The following is a 24,516-nucleotide window of genomic DNA, read 5'->3' on the forward strand; positions in this document are numbered from 1 at the left end:
TTTCTTTATCCATTCATGTGTTGAAGGGCACTATGGTTCCATAGTTTAGCTATTATGAGTTGAGCTGCTATAAACATTGATGTGGCTGCATCACTATATTATGCTGATTTTAAGTCTTTTGGGTATATGACTAGGAGTGGGATAGCTGAGTCAAATGGTGGTTCCATTCCATGTTTTCTGAAGAATCTCCATACTGCTTTCCAGAGTGGTTGCACCAATTTGCAATCCCACCAGAAATGTATGAGTGTGCCTTTTCCCCCACATCCTTGCCAACATTTATTGTATCTTGTATTCTTGATAATTGCCATTCTGACTGGAGTGAGATGAAATCTTAGAATAGTTTTGATTTGCATTTCTCTAATTGCTAGAGATGTTGAACATTTTTTCATATATTTGTTGATCGATTATATTTTTTTTTCTGTGAAGTGTCTGTTTAGTTCCTTAGCCCATTTATTGATTGGGTTATTTGTTTCTTTGGTGTTAAGTTTTTTGAGTCCTTTATATATCTTGGAGATTAGTGCTGTATCTGAGATGCATGTGGTAAATATTTTCTCCATGGAGTGATTTTTAAATGTTAAGTTTCATTCATGTGGTGGTATCATAGAGCATTCATTCATTCATTCATTTAACAAACATTTACCAAGAGCCTTCCATATGTCAGGCCCTTGCTCAGGACTGGTGGTACAGCATTGAGCAACATGGGTGTGGATCTTACTGTCCAGCAAAGTAGGAACAGATGAAGTAACTAGATAAGAACGTTGCAGATCCAACACTGAGCTGAATACAGATGTGCAGACCAACACATACTCTGAATACTTGTCTCAGCCCCAGCCCCAGCCTTAACATCCAACTGCCCACAGAGACTCCCTACATCATTCCTATGCTCATTAGAACTTCGCAGAAAGAAGGGTTCTGAAGAAATAAAATAGGGCATGAGAGGGACAGCAGCCAAGAGGGGCTGTTCTGGGCTGGGTGATCAGAGATGCTAAGGCCTAGTGAGAAGATTTTATATCTACTGCAGCATGAGGGAAAGAATAGCACATGCAGAAGCCCTGCTTGGTGCCTCTTTTCTTCCCCTGCACAGGCACACATGTGCATGCATTCACACGCATGTGTGTGCAAACACATACAAACTTGTACATTCACTTCACTCCTACATGTCCAGCCTCCTGAAGGTGGTTCTTCTTGAGGAGTTCAAGTGGATTGCAGCAAAGCCAGGGTGCCAAGGAATCAGGGTCCCAGCCTCAATTCTTTGAGCCTCAAGTCTCCTCTCCATTTCTCAAGGTCATTGTGAAATTAAATGAGATGAGATATAAACTCTCAACAAATCATGCCCAATGTAGAATATGAGCATATGTGACTTCCTGTTCAACACAACAAAAATTTTGCCGATTTTAACCTGGAGAGGAACCTATACTCTGATATTAATGGCTTTTTCTTTTTTCAAAATTAGGAAGAAAAAACTACTTCCATTTCAGCAAAGAGATCATTGACCATTCAATGTACATTTTGGTCCCTATTGGTGCTCAGAGGCTTCCGGTATAACATAAGTCAAGAGCACGGGCTTGGACCTGAGCTGCCTGACTGACACATGTGCTGCTGTATGATCTTGAGCAGGTTACTAACCCTCTCTGAGGAAAAACAGACCTGCGTCAGAGGGTGTGTGTGAAGATGAGTCAATAGGTTAGTCCTAAGTGACAGCCTTGTCTGCTAAGGGGACTCTCATTCTTCAGTCACTGGGAAAATTCTTGCCCTCTGACATTATAGCTAAAAATATCATTTTTGTTTATCATGTGATCAAGAAGCTCCTCCGACTCTTCTGTCACCCTTCTTCAGTCTGCAAAGCTGATTGGATAACTGTAAAGTGAGAGACAGCAGCAGTGGCACTGAACAACCCACCTGGCCCCTGGCACCTGAGAAGGGGCAGTGCCACCGCTCCAGGGCTGTGAGTGCAGGGACCACCCGGGACCAATCTGTCCAAGGTGTAGCCATGGTGCACAGGCCAACCCAGGCCGCTGGCCCTGTTTGCTGACAGGCAAACAGATGCCAAGTGAGAGAAGTGTTTGCAGCAGCCAGTCTCCATGGCAACAGGCAAATCAGCAAGCAGGACATTGCTTAAGATGCAAGAAAAATGCTTCACCCCACCCCAGGCTTTCAGGTGACAGAAGCATTCCCATATTGACAGTCAACAGAGACCTCAAGGCCAAATCTTTAGCAGAAAAGCCAAGAAGACAATCTGGAGCCAAAGGGCCAACCTGCACAAATATTTCAGACAAACATATATCTTATTCCTAGAGGGTTTTTTTTTTTTTTTTTTCTAAAATGCACAGGTAATTTGGCCAAAGTCTATATAGTGTTCAGTTGGCGGAAACAAAGCCAAAGGGCATGATACCCCTCTGATGATGGGGGCATTCTGTTTGGTACAGTAAAAACAGAGGTGACAGAGTGATAGTGCCATCACGCTCTGTTCGTCATCACAGAGCTGACTTGGGGCCAGGCTTTCACTATGCAGTGAAATTTGCAGAACAGAGAATAAATCTCTTAGCAAAAAACACCTGCCCCAGCGACCCTGCCACAGGGCCTACAAGTCCTGTTTTGTTTACCTCTCCAGGTAAGTGACTGGCTTCAGTCCAAAAGCCAGTGTTTGTGGGGAAAAAAATCACACAGTTAACTATTAGCAACCATTACACCTTCCCCCAGGTTGACTTCTCAGCACCTTAAAACAGGACCTTGAAGGCTGGACCAAGGACAAGTGAGTTTTTCTGGGAAAGGCAATTGGCAGAGAGTGCTGGGCATGGCTCAGAGAGCAGGCTGAGCAGGTATCTCCAAGGAAGCCCTGGAAAATAAGGACACTGGGTGCCCAGGAAAAGTCAGTGGGAGGCAGAGGGGTTGGGGAGGGAAATATTGAAAGAGTGATGGAAATCTACTTTATATTTTGCCTAGAATTTACCTTTTTCAGCTACACCTAAAAATTCCTCCGTCATCGTAACACCCTAGTGACCACATGCTCATTTGGTCTCTGTGCTCAGCAGACATTGTGGTGTCTCTCCAGGATGCAGAGTCCTAAACTTTAGAAGGATCCTCTTACAACAGAACCGATAGTATTTTTTGCTATTGTTCAGAATTAGAAAGAAAAATGTCCAGGTTCAGAGCAACTGCACATCAGCTCTTTCTCCAGAAACGCACACAGCACCTGAAAGGGTGCCAGAGTGAGCCCAGCTGGGGGCTTGTCCTCTCCTCATCGCTGCCATCATCCCAGCGCCCCACTGTTTCCATGTGGTGTAAAATAAATTTCTAATGGGCTCCCAGTATTAGTTCCCCTCTTCCCTAACTAGTTCCTGTATCCAGCCTCTACATACAAGGCCTGAATGACCCTTTATAAATGTAAGTCAGACCATACTCAAAACCTTTTATTGGAGTCCCAATTTCCATTCCATTGAGAATGAAATCCAAAGCCCATGCTGGGCTCACAAAGCCATGGGTGTCATAGCTTTGCTGACTTCATATCCTCCCCCAACTCCACCCCTTTGTGCTCATTGTTTCAACTTCACTGGACTCTTCAAGTTTCTCAAATATTCTCCTGCCTCCGGGCCTTTGTACTTGCCATTCTCGCTGCCTAGAATATTATTTGCCCCCAGAGAGCTACACAGCTCATTCCTTCATTTTAGGTCTCTGCTTAAATGTAATCTTGTCAGCACTTCATATAAAATTGCAACCCCCCTGATTCCTACCCTCAATCACTCTCTAACCTTTTACTCTGCTTTATTCTTCTTTGTAAGATATAACAGCTTCCTCCTAAGCTCATAGCACTTCACAGTATACCTGACTAGGTACATATTTATTTTATTTGTTTTTGTCTTTCCCTCAAATGTGTAACCTACAGGAAATCAAGGACTTAGCTGAAGACAGATGGGAGCTGGGAGGCAGACCACTAGGTTCTGCTACCATGCTAAATAGCCATGGCACAAAATGGTGGAGATCTGAACCAGACTGCCAGCGATGGGCAGGGATAAAAACACATGGCACAGATCACAGAAAGGAAGGCAACATAAGATTTGGAAACATATTAGACAAGAAGCAAAAGGGAGAGGATCCAGAGAAGTCTGAGTTTTGAGCCCAGTGGTATGGAACTAGCCAATCCAATATGGTGGCCTCCAAACATGTGTCTATGCAGAACTTGAAGTATGGGTTGTCCAAATTGGACGTGCTATAAGGGTAAAACACATTCTAGATTTCAAAGACTTAATAAGGAAAAGAAAGCATGTAAAATATCTTACATGATTTTTAAAATATGGATACATGTAGAAATGATAATATTTTTTATATACTAGGTTAAAAATATTAGGGGCTGGGTTTGTATGTAGTTCAGTGACTTAGCATGGGTGAGACCCTGGGTTCCATCCTAAAACTACCAAAACAAACAAACAAATGAACAAAAATTATTATTAATTTCACCTGTTTTCATTTTATTTTTGCCAGTGTGGCTACTAGAAAATTTTGAGTTGCATGTACACTCTGTCCTATATTCTATTGGAGAGGGCTGACCTAGAATATCAACAGTGGTTCCATTCTCAGAAAGAGGAAAGCAAAGAAGAGAAAAGACTATTATTAGTAACAATTAGAGATTACTGTGAGGCTCTAGTGCCCACTTCCCCAGAACTTTGAAATATGGGAAATAAAACTGTCTTCTGAGATTTGGGGTGGGAGATTTAAAAAAAAAAAAATCACATAATGGTTCAAAGCTGAGATATGCAATATAACCTTAAAAAGCTAGAGTAGTTTTCGTTGTAAGATTGATGGGACAAGAACTTTCCAGAATGTATAGTTTAAGGGAAAAAACAAAATCAGCCACAAGGGGCATTGGCCGCAACTGAGCACAGAAGAAAGGATCACATCAAAGACAAACACGACAGTTTCTATCAGTGTACTTTCTAGGGAGCAGAGGTCTGACCAGGCTGAGTTTGATACCCTTAAGTGGAAGACCCCAGTGATTGGGGTGACCACCTGATTTCCTGTCCAAACCAACCTACTGTTGACAGCAAAAGGGACATTATTAATCCTTGAGCTTCGACAGTAAACAGGACTGCCCCAAACAAATTAGAGCATATGGTCACTCTATTTTTTTTTTTTTAAAGACACACAGAGAGAGAGTTTTTAATATTTATTTTTTAGTTTTCGGCGGATACAACATCTTTGTATGTGGTGCTGAGGATCGAACCCGGGCCGCACGCATGCCAGGCGCTTGAGCCGCATCCCCAGCCCCATATGGTCACTCTAACTCAACTAACTCATCCTACTTTATTGCTCTCATTACAGCCTTCTGATTGTACCAAATGTGCCTGAACTAAGACGTGCATATTTTTTAATATTTTCAATTGTCAATGGATCTTTTATTTAATTAATTAATTTATTTATATGCAGTGCTGAGGATTGAACTCAGGGCCTCACACATGCCAGGCAAGTGCTCTACCACCTAGCCACTACTCCAGCCCATAAGACATGCATTTTTAAATGCACTAATTATAAAAAACTGAAATGCTTCTTACAATTGATGTAGGTATTAAATATTCATCCTCTTGTCTCTTCCCAAACCTGTTATTAATTTAATAGCACATCTTATGAACCATGATACTTACAATCAAGGATACAGAGTAATCTAGCTTATCATGTAGTATGGCTTGAAAAAAAAATTCATGAATCAGAGGGTAGCCACGCCCACCCATCAGGCAATTGATTCCCATTACAAAACAACAAGTAGGTATTCTGGTTATAAGTATTAGTTTCCTGAGAACTTGGTTAGTTTGAACTGGTAATAAGTCTAGGTTCTAAGTCTACGTGACCAAAGTACAGCTCCAGGACTGGTTTGAATTTAATAAGGTCATTCTGTCTCAGGGGGACCAGTGTTGGAACTTCCCCACCCAAATTTACCCAGAAGACAATCCTTGGTGTCACCCTGGGCACTACCATGACAACTCCCATATGAATCTGAAAGATACAGTATAATGATGTATATAGGCAACACATAATCAGAAGAAGGAAGAATTGGTGTTGTGGCCAATATAGCCACAGCTCAGATAAACAACCCAAAGTGAGAAGCAACTATGTACAGTTAACAAAGAAGTTGCAGGATAGACTCATGGTGTTCGCAGACTCTTTGATATACTTCAGTCATTGGAAAAAAAGTGCTGTGATTGATTAGTCATATCTGATATTGGCTCATAAGGGAGTAGGAACATGGAATTAAAGCACTATATTACATTGGAAATATTATCAAGTGTGATTGTCAACAAAATGAACAATATTGAGATGATATGCAGAATGAAAAAAACTGTTGAAAGTAACTTACTTATTTTGTCCAATTGTCTCAAAATCTTTCACAACGATCCCAAGGGAAGATGAAAAGTCCAATGGTATACCCCTCAGGTCAAACTCCAAAATCTGTTCACATAAAGGTTATGAAAATAAAAAGGCTGTTGAGAGCAAAAAAGAACATAATAAAATGCACAGTATTGCCTGTTGGGAAAATATTTTCATCCACAGCAGTGTCTCGAATTACTCAATTGTATAATTAGGTAGAAACTATTGAATTCTATGCCTGGAGGCCGCTGAGGGGTATGAGACTCAAATCAGCCTTCCACTCAGAGAACCTGCAGGTGGCTCCAACTTTCCCATGTCCTCGGTTCTGTGGCTTCAGACAGGTCACTGAACCCCTGACTCATGATCAGAACTGGACTTAACACCTACCACAGCTGTTGCAAGAATAAGATGGAATATTATCTGTGAAAATACTTTCTTCAAAGGTTATTTTAAAGTGATTTTCTGGTCTTAATTATATCATTATCACACAAGGAAGAGGAATAATCTAAGAAAGCATTTTCTAAAGTATATAAGCCCCTTATTTGAAGTTCCACTGTGGTCAATGCTGTAGTCAAGATCTTTCCAAGTTTCCTGTTTTAAAAGCAATGGATTGATTGCATGTAAATGGAAGGAGACCCTCAGGGGTATACAAAATTACATACAAGAGGAAGTGAGGGGAAAGGGGGATAAATATAAGGGGGAGAAATGAATTACAGTAGAGTGGGTAGAGAGAGAAGAGGGGAGGGGAGAGGGGAGGGGGGATAGTAGAGGATAGGAAAGGCAGCAGAATACAACAGACACTAGTATGGCAATATGTAAATCAATGGATGTGCAACTGATGTGATTCTGCAATCTGTATACGGGGTAAAAATGGGAGTTCATATCCCACTTGAATCAAAGTGTGAAATATGATATATCAAGAACTATGTAATGTTTTGAACAACCAACAACAAAAATTAATTAAAAAAAAAGAAAATTAAAAATAAATAAATAAAAGCAATGGATTGCTTTCTAATAAAAGTGCAAAGAAAATCGGGAGAGCACCATTGATGCCTCTGATTGGCTAGGTAATAAATACATTAAATAAATCAAATAGTGGTTTGAGGCTCTTTGTAGTGGGTTTGGAATGGAAGGAAAAGTTGTGTTGTATCTCACATGAGAACACATACACCAATCCCCACGGGCTTGAGGTTGGCATTTCATTTGGGTTTAGTTTCAGTTATAAAATGTAATTGGAAAGTTTACTTGATAAGTAAATTTGCAATATGAGCAAAAAAACACAAAACCAAAAACCATGCTGAAAGCAAAATGGAATGAGATGGAAGAAGTCTGTAGAAGACATGCCAGTTCACATGACAACCCATCTCTCTGCCACTGGTCATGTGGATTGAGCTTAAAAATAAACATGTCAGGATGATTCAAAACCTGAAGCAATAAAAACACACAGAATAAACATATTTTGTCTTTGTTCTATTCTTGGAGCTCTGTGTCAAGTGCTAGGGACTCACAGTGACCAACCAGGCAGGTCTCTTGTTCTTGTGGCACCTGGGGGTCCACTTGGCTGCTCTGGGTTCCTGTGAAATCACAGAGATGTGGACTTCCCTTGCAACATGCCTGAGGCAAGCAGGGCTTTCCAGATAGGCAGTAAGAAGCTTTCATCTTTATCTCATTCTGTGATAGCATGCTCCCCTAGTCTTGGAGAGATAGTGAGACTAGTTGGGGGAAGAAGGGATCCAGAGTGGGTGGAGGGGAAGTTTTTATAGCCTGGTGACTCAGTGAAACCAACAAAGACATTTATTACTGATCTTGTGCAGGGAGGTTGGACCCAGCTTTTGAAATAAACAATGGTGCTGGTGATCAACTTTTGAAAAATTAGTCAGAGTAGGAAAATCCTACTCAGTAGGAAAAATAAAAAATTTCACATATCTATGAAAATACTAAACACAGAACCATTTAGAAAATAGATATAAAGTCAACAGAGGGGTGGGGAATGGACAAATAAGTTATATTATATCCCTTCAATAGAATATTACCTAATCATTAAAAATGCTTTTGAATTGAATGATATAAGCTTATGCTTGGGATACAATAGCAAGAAAAAGTAGGATAGGAACTTGTATTTGATAGTTTGTAATTCAGAAGTCATATTTCATTAACTGTATTTACTCAAAAACACTTATTGATACACACAGATGTTACCTCCTTGCTTCTAGAGGGTGGGATCAAAGTTAATTTTATAATGTTCACCTGAAGTTTTCAAAATTTCTATATTAAGTATACATCACTTTTTTCAATATAAAAAAAATCAACGTCATTACTCAGCTAGATACACAAAAAGTATCATGTGATATGCTCTTGATTAATCATACACAGATATGTTTTTAATTATGAGCTTTTTTTTCTGAGATTCTGGAGATGATTTAGTCCTCCCCCTTGCCACAGAAGTGGACCATATTCACGCAGCAAGCTCCCGGCTGAGCCAGGAGAGACATCATCCCTCCTGATTCCCAGTCCAGGTTTAGCTCACCACACCACCCCATGCAGGAGACAGTCATTGGTGGACCAACCTCTTTGAAGTGTGCTACTGTCTTGGGGAAAGAAGGGGAGCTGGAGTGATAGGGTGGAAATTCTCTTTCCAAAGGGAAGAGTTAGCTTCTGATCCAAAGAAGTAGCTTATTCATTAAAACAAAGTTGAAAAAAAAAAAAATCACAAAGTCACCTCATTCCAGACAGGGTTGAGTTCATTATCGACTTTCTTTGTTTTCTTTTTCTCATCTGCAAATTTAAAAATTACACATTCAATCAATGAGAAATAAAGAACATGTAAAATTCATTCATTCCTTCAAAGAACATTAGCCGAGAGCCTAATATGTGCCTACATTTCCTCATTCATCTGCCCATGATGGGGACCACTTGATATCTATCTGCCTTCCCAATGAAATGACATTTTTTTTTTTTTTTTTTTTGGCTTAAAACATCTTTTGCATCCCCTGGTCTTCAAGGGATTCAAAATCATGGAGTGCTGTGATGTTCTGCTCCTCCCTCAAGTAGGTCTCCTGGGGCCTCTGCATCTCCTGCCTGCTGCAGAAAGAAGCCAACAGAGATGATCTTTGAGATGCTGGTACCACCACTGAATAGATGAGGAGACTGAGTTTCAGAGTTTCAAAATGTGTCTGAGCTCTGTGTGGCAAGGGTGTTTGACCGAAACAAACACTTCCTGACTTCCAGAGTTACAAAACCTCAACACAGCTTAAAGATGAGATAGGACTCCTCCCACAGGCCTGAAATCAAGGGAATTAGAAGAGGAGCACTACCTAGGACCAGCATGATGGATATGGGGATCATTTTACTCCTGACCCTACTAGAGAAGTAAATAAGTAAATGTAGCCAGTGCTTCAAGTTTCCTAGGAGCAAAGTCCAAAGAGCAAGGGCTTCTCTTGGGAGCCCTGGGAGCCTGTCTCTAAAAGATTTACCAAAATAAAAGCTAATCTCTGCATGACAGATGCTAGAAGTATTATTCTATTTTCTTAAAATGGTATATATTATACCATTGTTGTTGTCACTCCCCTTTCACAGCTAAGGACACTGAGAAGTTAAAATACCATATTCAAAATCACCTATCAGTCAGGGGCAAGACTAGGATTTGAACCCAGGCAGTGTCACATCAGTGGTGACACTTTGAACCATGCTTGGGCCATTGCTTCCCCTCTGCCACTGTGGAGTATAGGAGGCAGTTGGTTTTGTTCATCTGAATGTCACATTGCTTTGGCTCCCAGCTGTCTGTGGGACTAACCACCTCATTCTTCCAAGACCTCAACATTGCAAGGCCATGAGTCATGACCCTCACTCTGCTAAGCATTAACTTTTCCACTTGAGTGGGCATCATATAGTCCAATGGGCTTCCCTTTCTAAGCTTCAGCATGATCCTACTCATGGGCTCGTGCCTAGACCTCACTGGCTAGTTCCAACTGTGGTCTGTCTATGAGGTCAACAGGGCCTCTCACTGGATTTGATTCTGCTGCCACCTGTAAGCTGTCCAGAAATTATCCCTCCCACACTTCCATACTAGACCCACCCATCTCTCTTCTCATCTGACATAAACTCTTCTCTCCTCTGGTTACAGGAGGAGACCATGTTCTTGAGAGAAAGAGGAGCCATGCAAAGAATTTTTAACTACAGTGGAATTGGGCAAAATGATTTCTCCACATAATTGTAGTAACTCCATCTAAGTAATCATTTCTAGGTGCCAGGCTGTGCGTCTACTGCAGTGTCTATCCATTATGATACCTTCAAGGTCACCCTCATTTTACAGACAAGAAAACCAAGAGCAGTCAACCTGCTTAAGATGACACAATTAATGGGAAACAGTCAGATTTTGAAACTACACCTCTCTGGCTCCAATACCTGAGGGTTTTCCACACACCACAGCACCTCTTTGGAGAACACTATCCAGAACATTGGATAATGCAATATGTTCATATAATATATGTAAGGAACCTGGATTCTTGGGCAGTGACCACAGGGAAGCCCATGAACAGATTTCAGGGCATCATGAAACTCTCTAAAGAGTATTTGTTCTAATATACAAAATATTGCCTCTGAGTTTTTTGGGGGAGAGAACTCACTGTTCTCACAGATTCTCAAGTGAGTTAGTGACCTTTGAAAAAGGTTAGGAATCCCTGCATTCAACAAGCATAAAATGGTACCATTAACCAGGGACTGGTGGCTGAGAACTAAGTCATAAAGAAGGTCTTTGGACCTTCAAGGTCCAAAGAGAGAAATGGGCAAATCCAAAAATTCCCATCAAGGTGAAGGTAGTAAACTATGTATCCAACCTGGGTACCAAGGAAGCAGAGGCGGAGTTTGGGAGTGACTGACAAGGAGGGATTGAAAACGCAGATCTAAGAAGAAAAGCTCATTCCAGATAGAGGCCACCAGGTGGGTGGGTTAGCTGTGGAGGAGGGGAGAGTTGGTTACCTCTGGGGACTCTGCACACACAACTGGCTGTGGAAAGGGGTAGAGGGCTGCAGGAGAGGTAATGGTCATACTGTGAAGTCTTAAATTTCCACTAAGCTTCATTTGACTGATAGGAGTCACTTAAAAGAGGAGGATATTAGAGTATGGGCTTCAGAAAATTCAATAAATTCATAATTCAATGATAAAAACCCAGTTGCCAACAACTCTTAATACATTTCCTGAACATATGATTCAGTTTTGTATTAAGAACAAAAGGGAGAAGTCAAGTCTCAGCAGAAGCCTTTGACCACAGACTGGGTGGAGCTACTAAGGAGCAACTTCCTGTAGCTCCAGGCACTAGGTGCCGGGTGTTGCTGCTGAAGGTCTTACCTTCTAGGGGATGCTCACTGTAAGCCAGGCTTTGCTAAGCCCTTTCCATGCCTCATTTCACTTATTCCTTCTAGCAAACCTGTTGGGTAGGCACTGTTATTATCTCCAGTTTGCAGATAACAACTGACTCAAAGTAAAGTGAGTCCAAAATGGTTAAGTAATTTGCCCAAGATCATAGGGCTAGGAGGAAGCCCTCTAACCAGGTCTAGTCTCACTCCAAGCCCTTATATTTGCCCCCTGCACACTCCTATTTCCTTGACTAGAAAGGAAAAAGTAAGTAGTTAGTGTGAGCTTCTCCCCTTCTGGGGAAACCCAGCCCAAACCCTTCCAAAGAGGAGTCTCTGATTAGAATTAAAAAAGTGAACGCATTGTCTTTTATTAAAATCCTATTCTCACACATAAAAAAAGTTAGCAAACAAAAAAAAATGATGAATTAGTTCCTTATCAGCAGCCACAGAGTCAGATATTACTATTATTCAATTATTTGATTGGTCAAATGCTTCAAGGTCAAAGATGCAGGCACCAAACATCTGATTAACCACAGGAAACCCTCCTCCCTTCTCTGCATCACCTACCTCCTCTGCCGCCACCTCTAATTTTATTAAGATGACTGTTCCTTCCGATGGAAAGGATGGAAAGGAATTAAGTACTTACAGCCCTGAACAAAACAACTGACTCAAATGCAGAAACTTTGGACCAAGACTGAGGGCATTCTTCGGGGCGTTTCCTGTTTTCTGATTAGCTACGCCTGCCTCTCACTAGGTTCTGTGAAGGTCAACAGTGCAGTGATTAACCTAAATGCAGTGAATGAGGTCCCCAGGGGACTGAACAGCCAATTCACCCTCTTCACGGAGCCCTTTCCTTTGCTGGTCACCAACCAGACAGTATACAAGAGCCTTGCAGTTCAGGTCTCCCAAGACTAACTGCCACTTCTATGCCAGGTGGCCAGCTATGATGTGGAGATGTGACTAACACTTTACCATCAGCTGACTTACAGTAAGAGATTTTCCCTCTATAATGTAGGTGGGCCTCATTCAAACAGTCAAAGACCTTAAGAGTAAAAGCTGATGTTTCCTGGAGAAATTCCACCTCAACACCATTAACATAGAAACCCTGCCTGAGTTTCCAGACTGCTGGCCTGCACCACAAATTTCAGACTTGCCAGTCCCCACAGAAGCCCATTCCCTTCTCTGTCTCTCTCTCTCTACACACACACACACACACACACACACACACACACACTCACACACACACACACACACACACACACACTCATGCATTCTATTCGTTCTCTGGAGAATCCTGTCTAACCTAACCAATAACAGCAGGAGCCCATGGAAATAATAACACCTACAGTGGTAACACATTTTTATATCCTTTCAAATACACCATATCCTACTGATTCTGATAATCCTGAAGGGAAAAGGACAGGTGTTGGCCCACCTCTCTTGACTGGACTTGGAAATCAGTGAACTCTCCATTTTTTGAGCTATTATCTTTGGAAGAAGTAAGACTCAATCACCAGCTCAGACTTCTTATGTGTAAACTAGTGACGTTAGATGAGATAATACCTAAAGTGTCCTCCAAGTTTAGTGCGACATGAACCTCGGGAGGTGTCCCCAAGTCCTGAGTGGTTAGATTGTGGTGTCTTTCTGAAATGGCTCAAGGAGAAGAAGCGGGTGCTGTTTTCAAAGCCTTCCTCAGTAGGTGAAGTGAATCAACCAGGTCTCCAGGATCAGCCTTGCATCTGTACTTGATGTCAGGAGTATTTCACCTTTTTCAGGTTCCAAGGTCAAGGCCTCTTTCTTTTGAGAGATGAACAGTCACACATCAATTCATCCACCATTTGCCTAAAATTTCACAGACCCCCTGAAGCCCATCCACACGTGGCTAGCATTTATTCAGTGCTCTGAACCAGTCAGAGCTCCTAGTACTTTCCATGAGTTATCTCATTTAATCTTCACAACAACTCTAAGATGTAAGTTCTATGATGATCATGCCCAGTTACAAAGGGGGAAACCAAGGCACAGAGAGATTCAGTAACTTATCCCAGCTAGGAAGTGACAGAGCTGGAATTCAAACCTGGCAGATAAGAGACACAGAGCAGTTTCCAGCATTGGAAGATTAAGGCTAGGCAGTTACTCCTTAAAGACTGGGACTATATTGTATTAATATTGTTATCCACCCCCGGCCCTCAGCCAATGCTTACTAGATAGTAGTTTCTCCATGATTTGAGTGAATTGGACTTTACAAATTCACTAAGTATTGTGACCATGGTTGCTTTCGTGATTAAGTTAGAGCTTGAATACAAAGTGCTCAACCCCCGGCCTACAGAAAGCACTAAACAAATGAGCTATTAGATGATTTCTCATTATGGCAACAGGGCAGCCCCGTTTTGCATACTGCAGGGTTCCCTATTGTATAACAGGGTGTGCCCAGTGAGGCAGGGACTGCCCTAATGGAATAATTTCCATGTGGCTCCATTCCAGACCTCAGAGGCTGCCTGGGGCAGCTGGCATGTGGGCAGTGACATCCTCCCTGGCAGATAGCCTGGCAGCCATGACCATGGGGTAATTTCCAGAATAACTAGGGCCCAGAGACGGATCTGGGAAGGGTAAGCAGGAGATGTCTTATCCTTCAGGACTTGAGAGGGACAGGGGAGGGGAAGGGCACAGAGTCATGTGGACTACCCAGGGGAACCTATTGGAGTAGTGTTTCTGACTTTACGCTTTCCAATCCTGTCTGCTCCAATGCTTTGGAACGATGTTGCCAAACGGGTTCCAGGAGAAAAACATTTGGGCCAAGTGGGAACCATGATACAAAGAAAGGCTGTTTTGTACATTTCTTTAGCAGCTGCTGATAGCGCTGATACACAGGAACGCCCAAGCAGAGGCAGGCGAGGTTCCTGCTCCCCTTTCTGCACCCCATGCCCCACTGGCCTCTGGAGATGCCCTTCCAGGAGAGCAGTTCTCAAATCAAACCCAGATCCTCCAAGGCAACTGCAGTGAGGCCTGTCAATTTGAAAGACCATGGAAGCTATTCCCTGAAAGCCAACCCTAGGGAGCAGTTCCATCCTGGCTGTGCCACCTGCAGGGCTCAGGTGGAGCCAGACACCTGAATTGGCTGCTGCGGTGATGATCTTGTATGTGAGCATCCGTTCTGGGCCAGGTACTTTAAACATGGGAAGTGTCAGCATGCCCATTTAACAGATGAAGAGATCGAGGTTCAGTGGTGTTAACTGATTTGCTCCAAGATCACAGAACTACTAAGTGGCAGAGTCGATTTTTAGCCCCAAGTCTGCTTCATTTACCAACCTGTCCTCTTAACTGCCATTGTAGGCTGAGGGTCCAGGGCGACCTGTGGCTTTTTCAGTCATTATCAGCTGTGTGACTTTGGACTACTTCCTATGTCCAGATTTATTCATTAATAAAAATTGGTATCTAATGCCAGGAATAATAGCTACCATATATAGGACTTGTAATCTGCCTCACACTCCTCTAAGGGCTTGGTAGATGTCACCTATTATCATTATTCTTATTTCAAGGCATAATAAAGTTAAGTTGCATGTCCAGAGCCACCTGCTATCAAGAAACAAAGCCAGAATTTGAATGTAGGCGTTCTGCTTCCTGAGACTCCTAGCCACTCCAGCTTCTGGTGGCATGTTTCTGAGACCTAATTTATAGAGAATGAATTAAGGCTGGTTCTTGGCAAATTCGCTAACTCCACAGAGGAGATGAGGTCCAGAAGGCATTTCTAGGCCTGAACGTCCTATAAAAAGGGGATTAAAAAGTCCACTGGCAGAGAAAGGATCAAGTGAGAAAGCAAGAAAGGGCCCAGGGTGCAAGGGACATTGCTATGTGTTGGGTTAGAAGCACAACCTGCAGCGGCTTCCATCAGACAACCGTGAGGAGGTTCCAGCCCTCTGCCCGCCCCTCCTCTAAAAGGTGGTATCAAGAGAAAATTCAACAGTCACACAAAATAATTCTGAAAGCAAAGAACGAGTGAAAAATCTTGTAAATTAGATCCCATCCCTTCTAAGCAGAAAAGGACGAGCTCCATGTGTCCTGGGCCTAAGATGCTGACATTCCGTAATTCATAATCTTGTTAAACAGGATTTTCGCTATTGCCAGCAGTTTTATTCCACTCTCCTCAGACCTCCCTCCTATGCTGTAAGTGGCTTTGACCTCTGGGCTCTTTAGTGAGCTGGTTGTTTGCTGAAAACCTGCGGGAGTGCTGGGAGTCAGGAGTGTTTGTGGGCTGTGGTTTGTCAGTGGAGCCTGGGGCAGGGACAGAGGGTAGAACTAAAGCAAGAGAGACATCAAGCACAGGGAAAGTGAGCCATGCATTTTTCTAAGCAGTGGGAAAATGTGTTGGACTAAGAATCTCAAGACCCAGGTTCAGTGTATTCCCTGCGTCTTGTGGGCTATGCAATTTTGACCTCCCTTGATCTTTCTGAGTCTCAATACACTCACCTGAAAAAGGGGTATAAATACCTGTCTTCATCACCACCTGGTGTTGGGAAGATCAATCCCATGAAAAGATTTTACACAATGTAAGGGCTCTGAGAGGGGTGACTTTCACAAAGCATGTCACTGTGGGAAGCCATCATAAGGTGTCTAGCTCAGCCAGGTGCAGTGGTGCATGCCTGTAATCCCAGTGACTTCAGAGGCTAAGGCAAGAGGATCACAAGTTTGAAGCCAGCTTCAGCAATTTAGTGAGGCCCTAAGCAATTTAGAGTGAACTTGCCTCAAAAATTAAAAAAAAAAAAAAAGAAAAAAAATCTGAGAATGTGGCTCAGTGGTTGGGCGTCCCTGGGTTAAATTCCTGGGGCTTGTGCCTAAGACTCCATCAATGCTTTTTGAATGGATGCATGTTTGAAAGGAGAAAGCAGCAACAACACAAATCAGGGAGAGAGACAGGAAGTAGCTAGGCAGTGAATTCAGACAGTGAGGAAGGATAAGCAAAAATTATAATTTTTTATGTTATTTGCATAAGAAAGAAAGATAAGGGAAATTTTTTTTTTCCAATTTCTAAGCTTTACTATTAGGATGAAAAAGATGATCAAGGTAACAAACCAGCAAATAGGTAAAATGAAATGACACCTCATCCTGACAGTTAAATATTAGAATTTTAATACTTTACATACACTGTTAGGTTTTTAGTTCCCACTGATAAAATGGCTCAAATGTGATTACCAGCGGAACTGATTCACTCCTAAGCTATGTCACCTCTGAGCCTCTGAGTCACTGCAAGTCGTAAAGGTTTCATTACCCTGTGGCAAGCTCAGCCCAGGAGGGTTGGGTTTTGTTTTTCTTTTCTTTTTATAGAATTCTTTTGTTCTTGGTGCACTTTCTTCCTCCTGCAGACTGGATCCAAATGTCCCCCACACTGAGCAACTCTATCAGTGAAGGGGGCGGAAGCATTCACTTGACTCGGTGGTTGTGGTCCAGGTACTGTGCCATCTCCTCATTCATCCTGAGCTCTGCAAATACAGTCTGGAATCTAGTAAAACCCTGCCTTGTCTCTGCCCCAGCTCCCCAATAGGAAAAATGGTGATAAAACAACACCTTCTTCCTAAGAATGAAATGAGGGTTAGGTACTACATGCAGGTGTGTGCGCAGAGTAAGAGCTGAATAAATGGTGGAAGACCAAGTAATTGTTATTACACGGGTTGTGCATCTAGCCCATAGTCTCTAGAAGATCAAAATAACTGCGTAGACCTTCCTCTGTGCTTACTGTACTCATGCCAATCCCTGCACCTTGCTTGCAGTTGGGACTATTACCCACTCTGTTTTACAGATAAGGCAAGTGAGGTCCACAGTGAGTGGGCAGCCTGGACTGGGCTGCTGTGGCTGTCTGTTGCTATCTGTGCTGCCTGCTTAGGTCTTCAATAAGCACATGTGGCTATGTGCATTAAAATTAATTAAAACTAATATTAAATTTTCAGTCTCTTGGTCACAGTGGCCACCTTTCAGTGATCAATATTCACATGTGGCTAGTGGCTACCACATTGGACAGGGCAGATCTTGACCATTTCCCCCATCATAGGAAGTTCTTTTGAACATGTTGCTCTAATAATCTTCCACATATAGAAAGTGATTAGTGAATAAAGCTTTTTAAAAAAAAGTCTGTTTTATTTTCACCAAACTGACTAGTTGTTTAGACACAATGTGAACCCAGTCTAGACCTCTTTTCCAGACTTACAGCTTCACCCTTTACAGGAGCTTAAAGGTCCTGTATGGCTACCCTCACTAGGATTTGTAATCTTTCTATTTCTTTAGCACATAACCCGGGGCACTAATTTTTCATTTGGCAACGTGCAAAGGGAGGCAGACTTCAAGAAGTGGAGGGAGAATAAACATCTACTTTAAGTCTGGACACCTTAAGTACATCATGTTATTTATTTTTATAACCTTTAGAGGAAGATCAAATCCCCACTGCAGGTTCCATGCCATTAATTGAGACCAAAGCCTATGTCGAGGTCAGAGGTAGGCTGGGGCTCCTCTGACTTCTGGCTTTTGTTGAGATGCAGCTCTTGGATTCCAACCAGCCTGTGGAAACCCAAAGTCTTAAATAATTAAGATCAGTTTTGTAGTTTGTGGGCATAGAGATCTGGTCTCATATGGTGCCTATGGCCCATGAATCCCTGATCCAAATGAGTAGAAGAGCCACAATCATTCATTCAGTAACTTATTATTGATTATTTACTGTATACCAGGCATCAAGCCAGGTGCTAGGGAAAGTGACATGGGCCCTGTTCTCACAAAGCTTACGGTCTAACGGAGAGGGTCGGTGTAAATTCAATAAGCCACAAAGGAGTAGAGGATGTCAGGAGAGAGAGCATATCAGGGCAACCTGATTTAGGAAAACTGATCTCCCCACAATGTGCTTCTGGGAGGAGCAGGGTGAACTCTGGTTCCAGCTCTGTCCTCAGGAGCCCAGACCAACAAAAAGACCTGGTACTTCAGGGGACCAAGGCTATTTCCCACATGCCTTCAGCTGTGCTATGGTACCCAGCACAACTTTGGTCACATGGACCTCAAAAGGCCGGCTACGCTGCAGCCATTGTCACTCAGAGCTAACAAAGCAAGTGTGAGCTGAAAGTCCAAGACAGTGGAGAGTTGCTAAGAATCTGCTATGCCCACAGTCATTAGGATGGCCATTATTAAAACCAGAAAATAACAGAAGTGTTGTCAAGGATGTGGAGAAATTGGAACTCTTGTGCATACACAGCTGGTAAGAATGTAAAATGGTGCTGCAGCTGTGGGAAACAGTAGAGCAATTCTTCAGGATGTTAGTACATGTCCCAAAGAACTGAAAGCAGGGACACAGGTACTTGTACCATTGTTTGTAGTAGAATTATTTGTTATAGCTAAAAGGTAGAAGCACCCGTCAGCAGATGAATGGATAAACCAAGTGTGCTATATACTTACAATGGAATATTATTCAACCTTAAAAATGGAGAATATTCCGAGAGATACTGCTACATGAATGAACCTTGAAGGCATTATGCTCAGTGAAATAAGTCTGGCACAAAAGGACAAATACTGTTTGATTTCACTTATATGAAGTGCTTAGAGTAGTCAAATTCATAGGGATAAAAAGAATGGTCACTGCCAGAGGTTAGGGATAATGGGAATGGGCAGTTATTATTTAATAGGTACAGAAACAATTTCAATTTTACAAGATGAAGCGTTCTGTTGGTGAATGGATGGTGTTGTTGATGGTTGAAATGTATGCTTTAAGATGGTTAAGATTATAAATGTTATGCGTCTTTTACCACAGCTAAAAACAAAGAACTCACTATGTGCCTAATTGAGAGGCCTCGGTGCACTCTTATCAATAAATCAGACATGGGCTCTGCCTTCAAGCTACCTGTGTAGCCACAACCAAAGGGCTTCCCATTTATTTTGAAATCTAAGCCTGGGCCCCTCCTCAGAAAGGTCCCCCAGGGTTCTGTATGATCCCCAGCAGTGGGAAAGGAATGGGTATAAAAGGAGCATCTGTCATATAACAATTATGTCAGGCTCTATGATAAGAGCTTTAGATTTTTTCTCTCTATTGATCCTTACACTGTTTCTTTTTTTTTAATATTTAATTTTAGCTATAGGTGGACACAATGTCTTTATTTTACTTTATGTGGTGCTGAGAATGGAACCCAGTGCCTCATGCACACCAGGTGGCTGCTCTACTTCTGAGCCACAACCACAGCCCCGTCCTTACATTATTTCTGTGAATTATATCCTATTTCCCCCACTTGATAGATGAGGAAATGAAGGTTCAGAAATACAGTTGCCTAATGACAATTTCCTAGTAATAAAACCAGAAATGAAATTTAACCTGCCTATTCTTAAGGTCATCCTTTTCCATATATTGTGTTTATCATAGAAAAAAAGGAGTCTCTTCGCGTGGGATGTTAGGTCAATTAGCAGATTAAAGATGCAAAGAGCCAGGACAGTGGTGCAGACCTGTAATCCCAGTAGCTCGGGAGACTGAGGCGAGAGGCTGAGGCAGGAGGATCACAAGTTCAAAGCCAGCCTCAGTAATTTAGCAACGCCCTAAGCAATTCAGTGAGACCTTGTCTCTAAGTAAAATATTAAAAAGGGCTGGAGATGTGGCTCAATGGTAAAGTAACCCTGGGCTCAACCCCTGGTACCAAAAAAAAAAAAAAAAACAAAAAAAAACAGAACAAAGAACAGGTCAAATCCTTGAACTGGGAGATGGACTGAGTTCTAGTTCCTCAGAAGCTCATCCTGTGCACTAGACACATCTGGTGTACCTGCTTGTCTTGGGCTTCCATGTCCTTTAACCACAGCTGATTGGGCCAGGTATAAACATATGATCAAAATGGAGCCAACTAGAGTCTGTCTCTCAAAGACCTCAATGAGGAGACACTAACATTGTAGTTAGGGTCCAATCAGGATCAAGTCACCTGGTGGTGACCCAAAGCCCACACAAAAGGCCTCAGTGAGGTAGCCAATGTGCAGAGAGGTAAAGGCTGCCATGTGCAGAGAAAAACTGAGGCCTGAGGCTACACAGTCTCTGAAAGAGAAGGAGAGGGTACTCATGACTCCTTGCCAGACATGATGATGTCCCCTGTGAGGTCCAGGATTTGGATTCTGAGAGATTTCTCTCTAGCTTTAGAAAAACTCCCAAGATTTTCTTGAACAAGCTCGAGTGGGTATCTGTCCCTTGTCATTAAACAATTCCAGACCATGACACCTTCCATCCTGGGTCCAACAGTGGCATAGAGAGAGGAGGATCTTCTATGTATGAGACCCTCATCTTAGCTTGACCTTTGGGAAGACAGAAAATTGGTTTTCAAATTTCACTGTCAAATTCTAAGCCTTTCTTCTATCTCCAGATGGCCTCCTTCCCTCCGGTCTCAGATGGCTAAAGGCCCCAGGTTGACCTCTTACAGTGCCGCCCACCTGATTGAGAGGGGGCCAGGCAGTGTGAGGAAGGAGGGCCTGCTCAGTCTGCCTAATATGGTTTTCTTATTGATTTAAATCAGTCAGCTTCTTCCTTCGTAACTTTCCTTTATTAGTTCCTTCTGATTCCAGCCCAAGAATGACCTCCCTCTTCCCTGGGAAACATTTGTCTCAACTTGTAAACTTTCTAAGTTGTCTCCCTGACTATTTCTCATCAGTTACTCATATATCATTGCCTGGGGGCTCCCCAGTGGTTGACAAGTCCAGTGCAAGCCATGGCCATACGAGACCCCATGGTCAACCTCATCACAGAGGAACGTGGCCGCTGGACTTTCTGTGCTGTTCCCAAACATGGAAGGTTCTTTCCCCCATTCTTTATGTCTAGTTTTCACTCATCCTTTATGACCAAGTCAAATGACACTTTCTTCCAAAGCTCTTCACTCTTCCATCTAATTTTAAATTATAATCTTGGCATGTCTATTCTCCTAATTCATCCAAGAGTTCTAACTAGTTGGTCTTCTGGATCTAGAATCATGTCATGAGTATTTTTCAAGCCTTGGTTTCCTTTCATACTGAAGTAACTGTTATCAAATAAATTTAGGGCAATTTAGGGATTCCCATGTGTAAAGTCACATGTATCTTCATTTGATCCTCAAACAACTCTGGGAGATAGGAGGTCTTATTAAAAAACACTGAGGCTGGAGATTGTATCTGATCATGAATAACTAGGTAGCAAGAGGTAGCAACTAGAATCCTCATGCAGGCATCCTAGGCTCCAAAGCTCAGAGTCTTTGCATTCTAATGCCCAATAAGAAGTTAGCTGATAAGGCTTACGGTACCAGATGTCCCATAGTTATTTCTTAGTGAGAACTGTGTTCAAAGTACACCCCTGTTCAACAGAACGGCTGTTGAATGGAAATCACACAGTGGGTAAGGTAACTAGTGTCATATCATGGCATTATAAGTAGTGTGTGTATTATAGACTATCGAATGCTTCACATAGGAATTTTCAACACATTTTTCTCACTGGGAACAAGAATGCAAAGTGTCTAAGACACTAGTTTGCTCCCGGGTGGCAGGTGCTGGGAACTGGTTGTGTTCAGGGTTCAGGAATGTGTGAAGTGGCTCTTTGCCAAGTCTCATCCACAAAGCACCTGAGAGAACAGTAAGTGTAATTCTGGCTGAATGAGGAGCTTGGCTAGCTTCCCATGGTCCCTTTCACAACTAAGGATCAATGACTTTATTACACCAAGATGTCTCCAATCTCCAGCCAGCTCTTTGCTTTCAGGGGCAATACTGAAAATATATATATAACATCAATGACGTGTCAGGGTTGCAGAAATTATAAAAACACCATGCCTCGTGACAGGGCCAGATCCTAGGGGGATGGAAAAACTCATCAATAATCAGAAAAGAAACATAAACCCAGAAAAATGTCAACATCTCTGACTGAGAACATGAAGGTAAAATGTACTGTGGAGGAGGAAAGGGAAAACAAGGCACATTAATCAATTTCTAAAAGGCTATTGGGCCTTTGTAAATGGCCGAGAACCTCAGAATGTGCCTTTGGGAAGTGTACCTTTGAGAGTTTCCAAGCTTCGAAGGGGTGGGGCCGCTGTCCTTTAGCGGTGAGTCTCCAAGCCCAGTTCTCCCGGAAGTAACCAGAATGACTCAGTAGATGAAACACTTTTGCCTTCCTGAGTGTTTTGTCAATACAATACGCTGGTCCTACTAAAGTACCTGCATGCCATGGCTCTCATTTGAACTGTGGAAATTTTCTGGACTAGTTCCTTGAGATGTTCTGGGTAACCAAATTTCTATGTGGGTAATTCACTGAGAGCTTTTACAGACCACAGTGAACGAAATCCATGAGCTCTTTCTCCCATCATACTCCAATAGTTATAGATGGAATCTGGCAGCTTTTGTGCTTATATAAAAGTTTTTCCCAAAAAGTATTCAGGATTTTGAATACTAACACAGAAGTTTAAAATGTCCAAGGTGATAGATCTGCCAATTATCCTGATCTGAACATTACACATTATATACATGTACTGAGATGTTGCACCGAACCCCACTAATACGTAATTATTGTGTGTCACCCCAAAAAACCATATTCAAAACCAATTTTCTAAAATAGGGAATAAGAATACATATATGGTTTTTTTGTTTCCTCTCAGTGTTAATGTCCTTAAGTGGAAAAAAAAAATCAACTGTACAATTTCAAATAATAAAATGGTTCTTGCTAAAAATTGGCAAGTCTCAGGGCTGGGGATGTCAGCTTAGTGCTAAAACACTTGTCTAGCATGAGTGAGGCCCTGGGTTCAATTTCAAGTATTACAAATAAATTATTTAATTAATTTAATTAAAAATAGAGAAGTGATAAGTCTTTATTGGATAAATCACAGTCTTTGAGGATCTCTATAGAATTATTCCCTTTCAGGTAAGCCATTACTGACCCATATATTTTGGTGCTGGGGATTGAACTTGAGGGTGCTTTGCTACCAAGCTATGTCCCAACCTTTTTTCTTTTCTTTTCTAAGACAGAATCTTACTAAGTTGCTTAAGGCCATGCTTAGTCTCCAACTTGAGATCCTCCTGCCTCAGCCTCCTGAGTTGCACTCACATCTCCCGCCTTGCCCCATTTTTTAAAAGAAGAAAAAAAGATTCTCAGGAAGGTAAAGTGGTTTACTGAAGACTACAAAGTTTGACACACTAATTAGAAGGAGGATACAGAAATATCTAGGCTTGCGCTCCCAAAACATGTCCAAGTAAAGCCAATCATGGTAGTGCACACCTGTAATCCCAGTGGCTCAGGAGGCTGAGGAAGGAGGATTGCAAGTTCAAAGCCAGCCTCAGCAATTTAGTGAGGACCTCAACAACTTAGTGAGACCCTGTCTCAAAATAAAAGATAAAAAGAGCTGGGGATGCTCAGTGGTAAAGCATCCCTGGGTTTGATTCCTGGTATTTAAAAACAAAAAAGTCCAAATGAAATAATAAGAATCTCAAAAAATAAGTAATAACCTAACACTTGGTGGCCATTTAGACAGTAGCAGCAATCATCTCTTCAAGAAAAGATCTGCAGGAGGCTAGAAGCAAGAGAAAATGCTGGCAGATGGAATAGACAGAATGAGGAAACTGCTACAGTAGCAACCACCACTTTCTCCAGGAAATGAACATTGTTTATGAATGTAATGTTGCCACATGCCGCCACATCATGAATGCACAACAATATAAAGTATACAAGAAAGTTCCTCTGGACCAAGTGTTCAAGAGATTTGACACAGAACAAGGAGGAGTCAAAGGGGAAATGGAAGTTCATGGCAATATCCACTCACGCAAAACCACAGACAACAGAGTCAGTCCTTCAGCAAGGCAAACATTC

General features: G+C 42.2%; 1 protein-coding gene across 2 annotated transcripts in view; it reads right to left on the minus strand.

The window, feature by feature from the left end:
• Myof (myoferlin) overlaps window positions 1-24,516 on the minus strand; it is a 156,330-nt gene that overhangs the window by 127,399 nt on the left and 4,415 nt on the right. For both annotated transcript variants that reach the window (XM_076835349.1, XM_076835348.1), the window contains exons 2-3: window positions 9,077-9,132; window positions 6,347-6,438 (exon numbers count right to left, since the gene is read on the minus strand). In XM_076835349.1, coding sequence (XP_076691464.1) covers window positions 6,347-6,438; window positions 9,077-9,132 — 148 coding nt within the window. The remainder of the gene's footprint in view (window positions 1-6,346; window positions 6,439-9,076; window positions 9,133-24,516) is intronic.

Source organism: Callospermophilus lateralis, chromosome 15 (genome assembly GCF_048772815.1).
Source record: "Callospermophilus lateralis isolate mCalLat2 chromosome 15, mCalLat2.hap1, whole genome shotgun sequence".
Taxonomy (NCBI): domain Eukaryota; kingdom Metazoa; phylum Chordata; class Mammalia; order Rodentia; family Sciuridae; genus Callospermophilus; species Callospermophilus lateralis.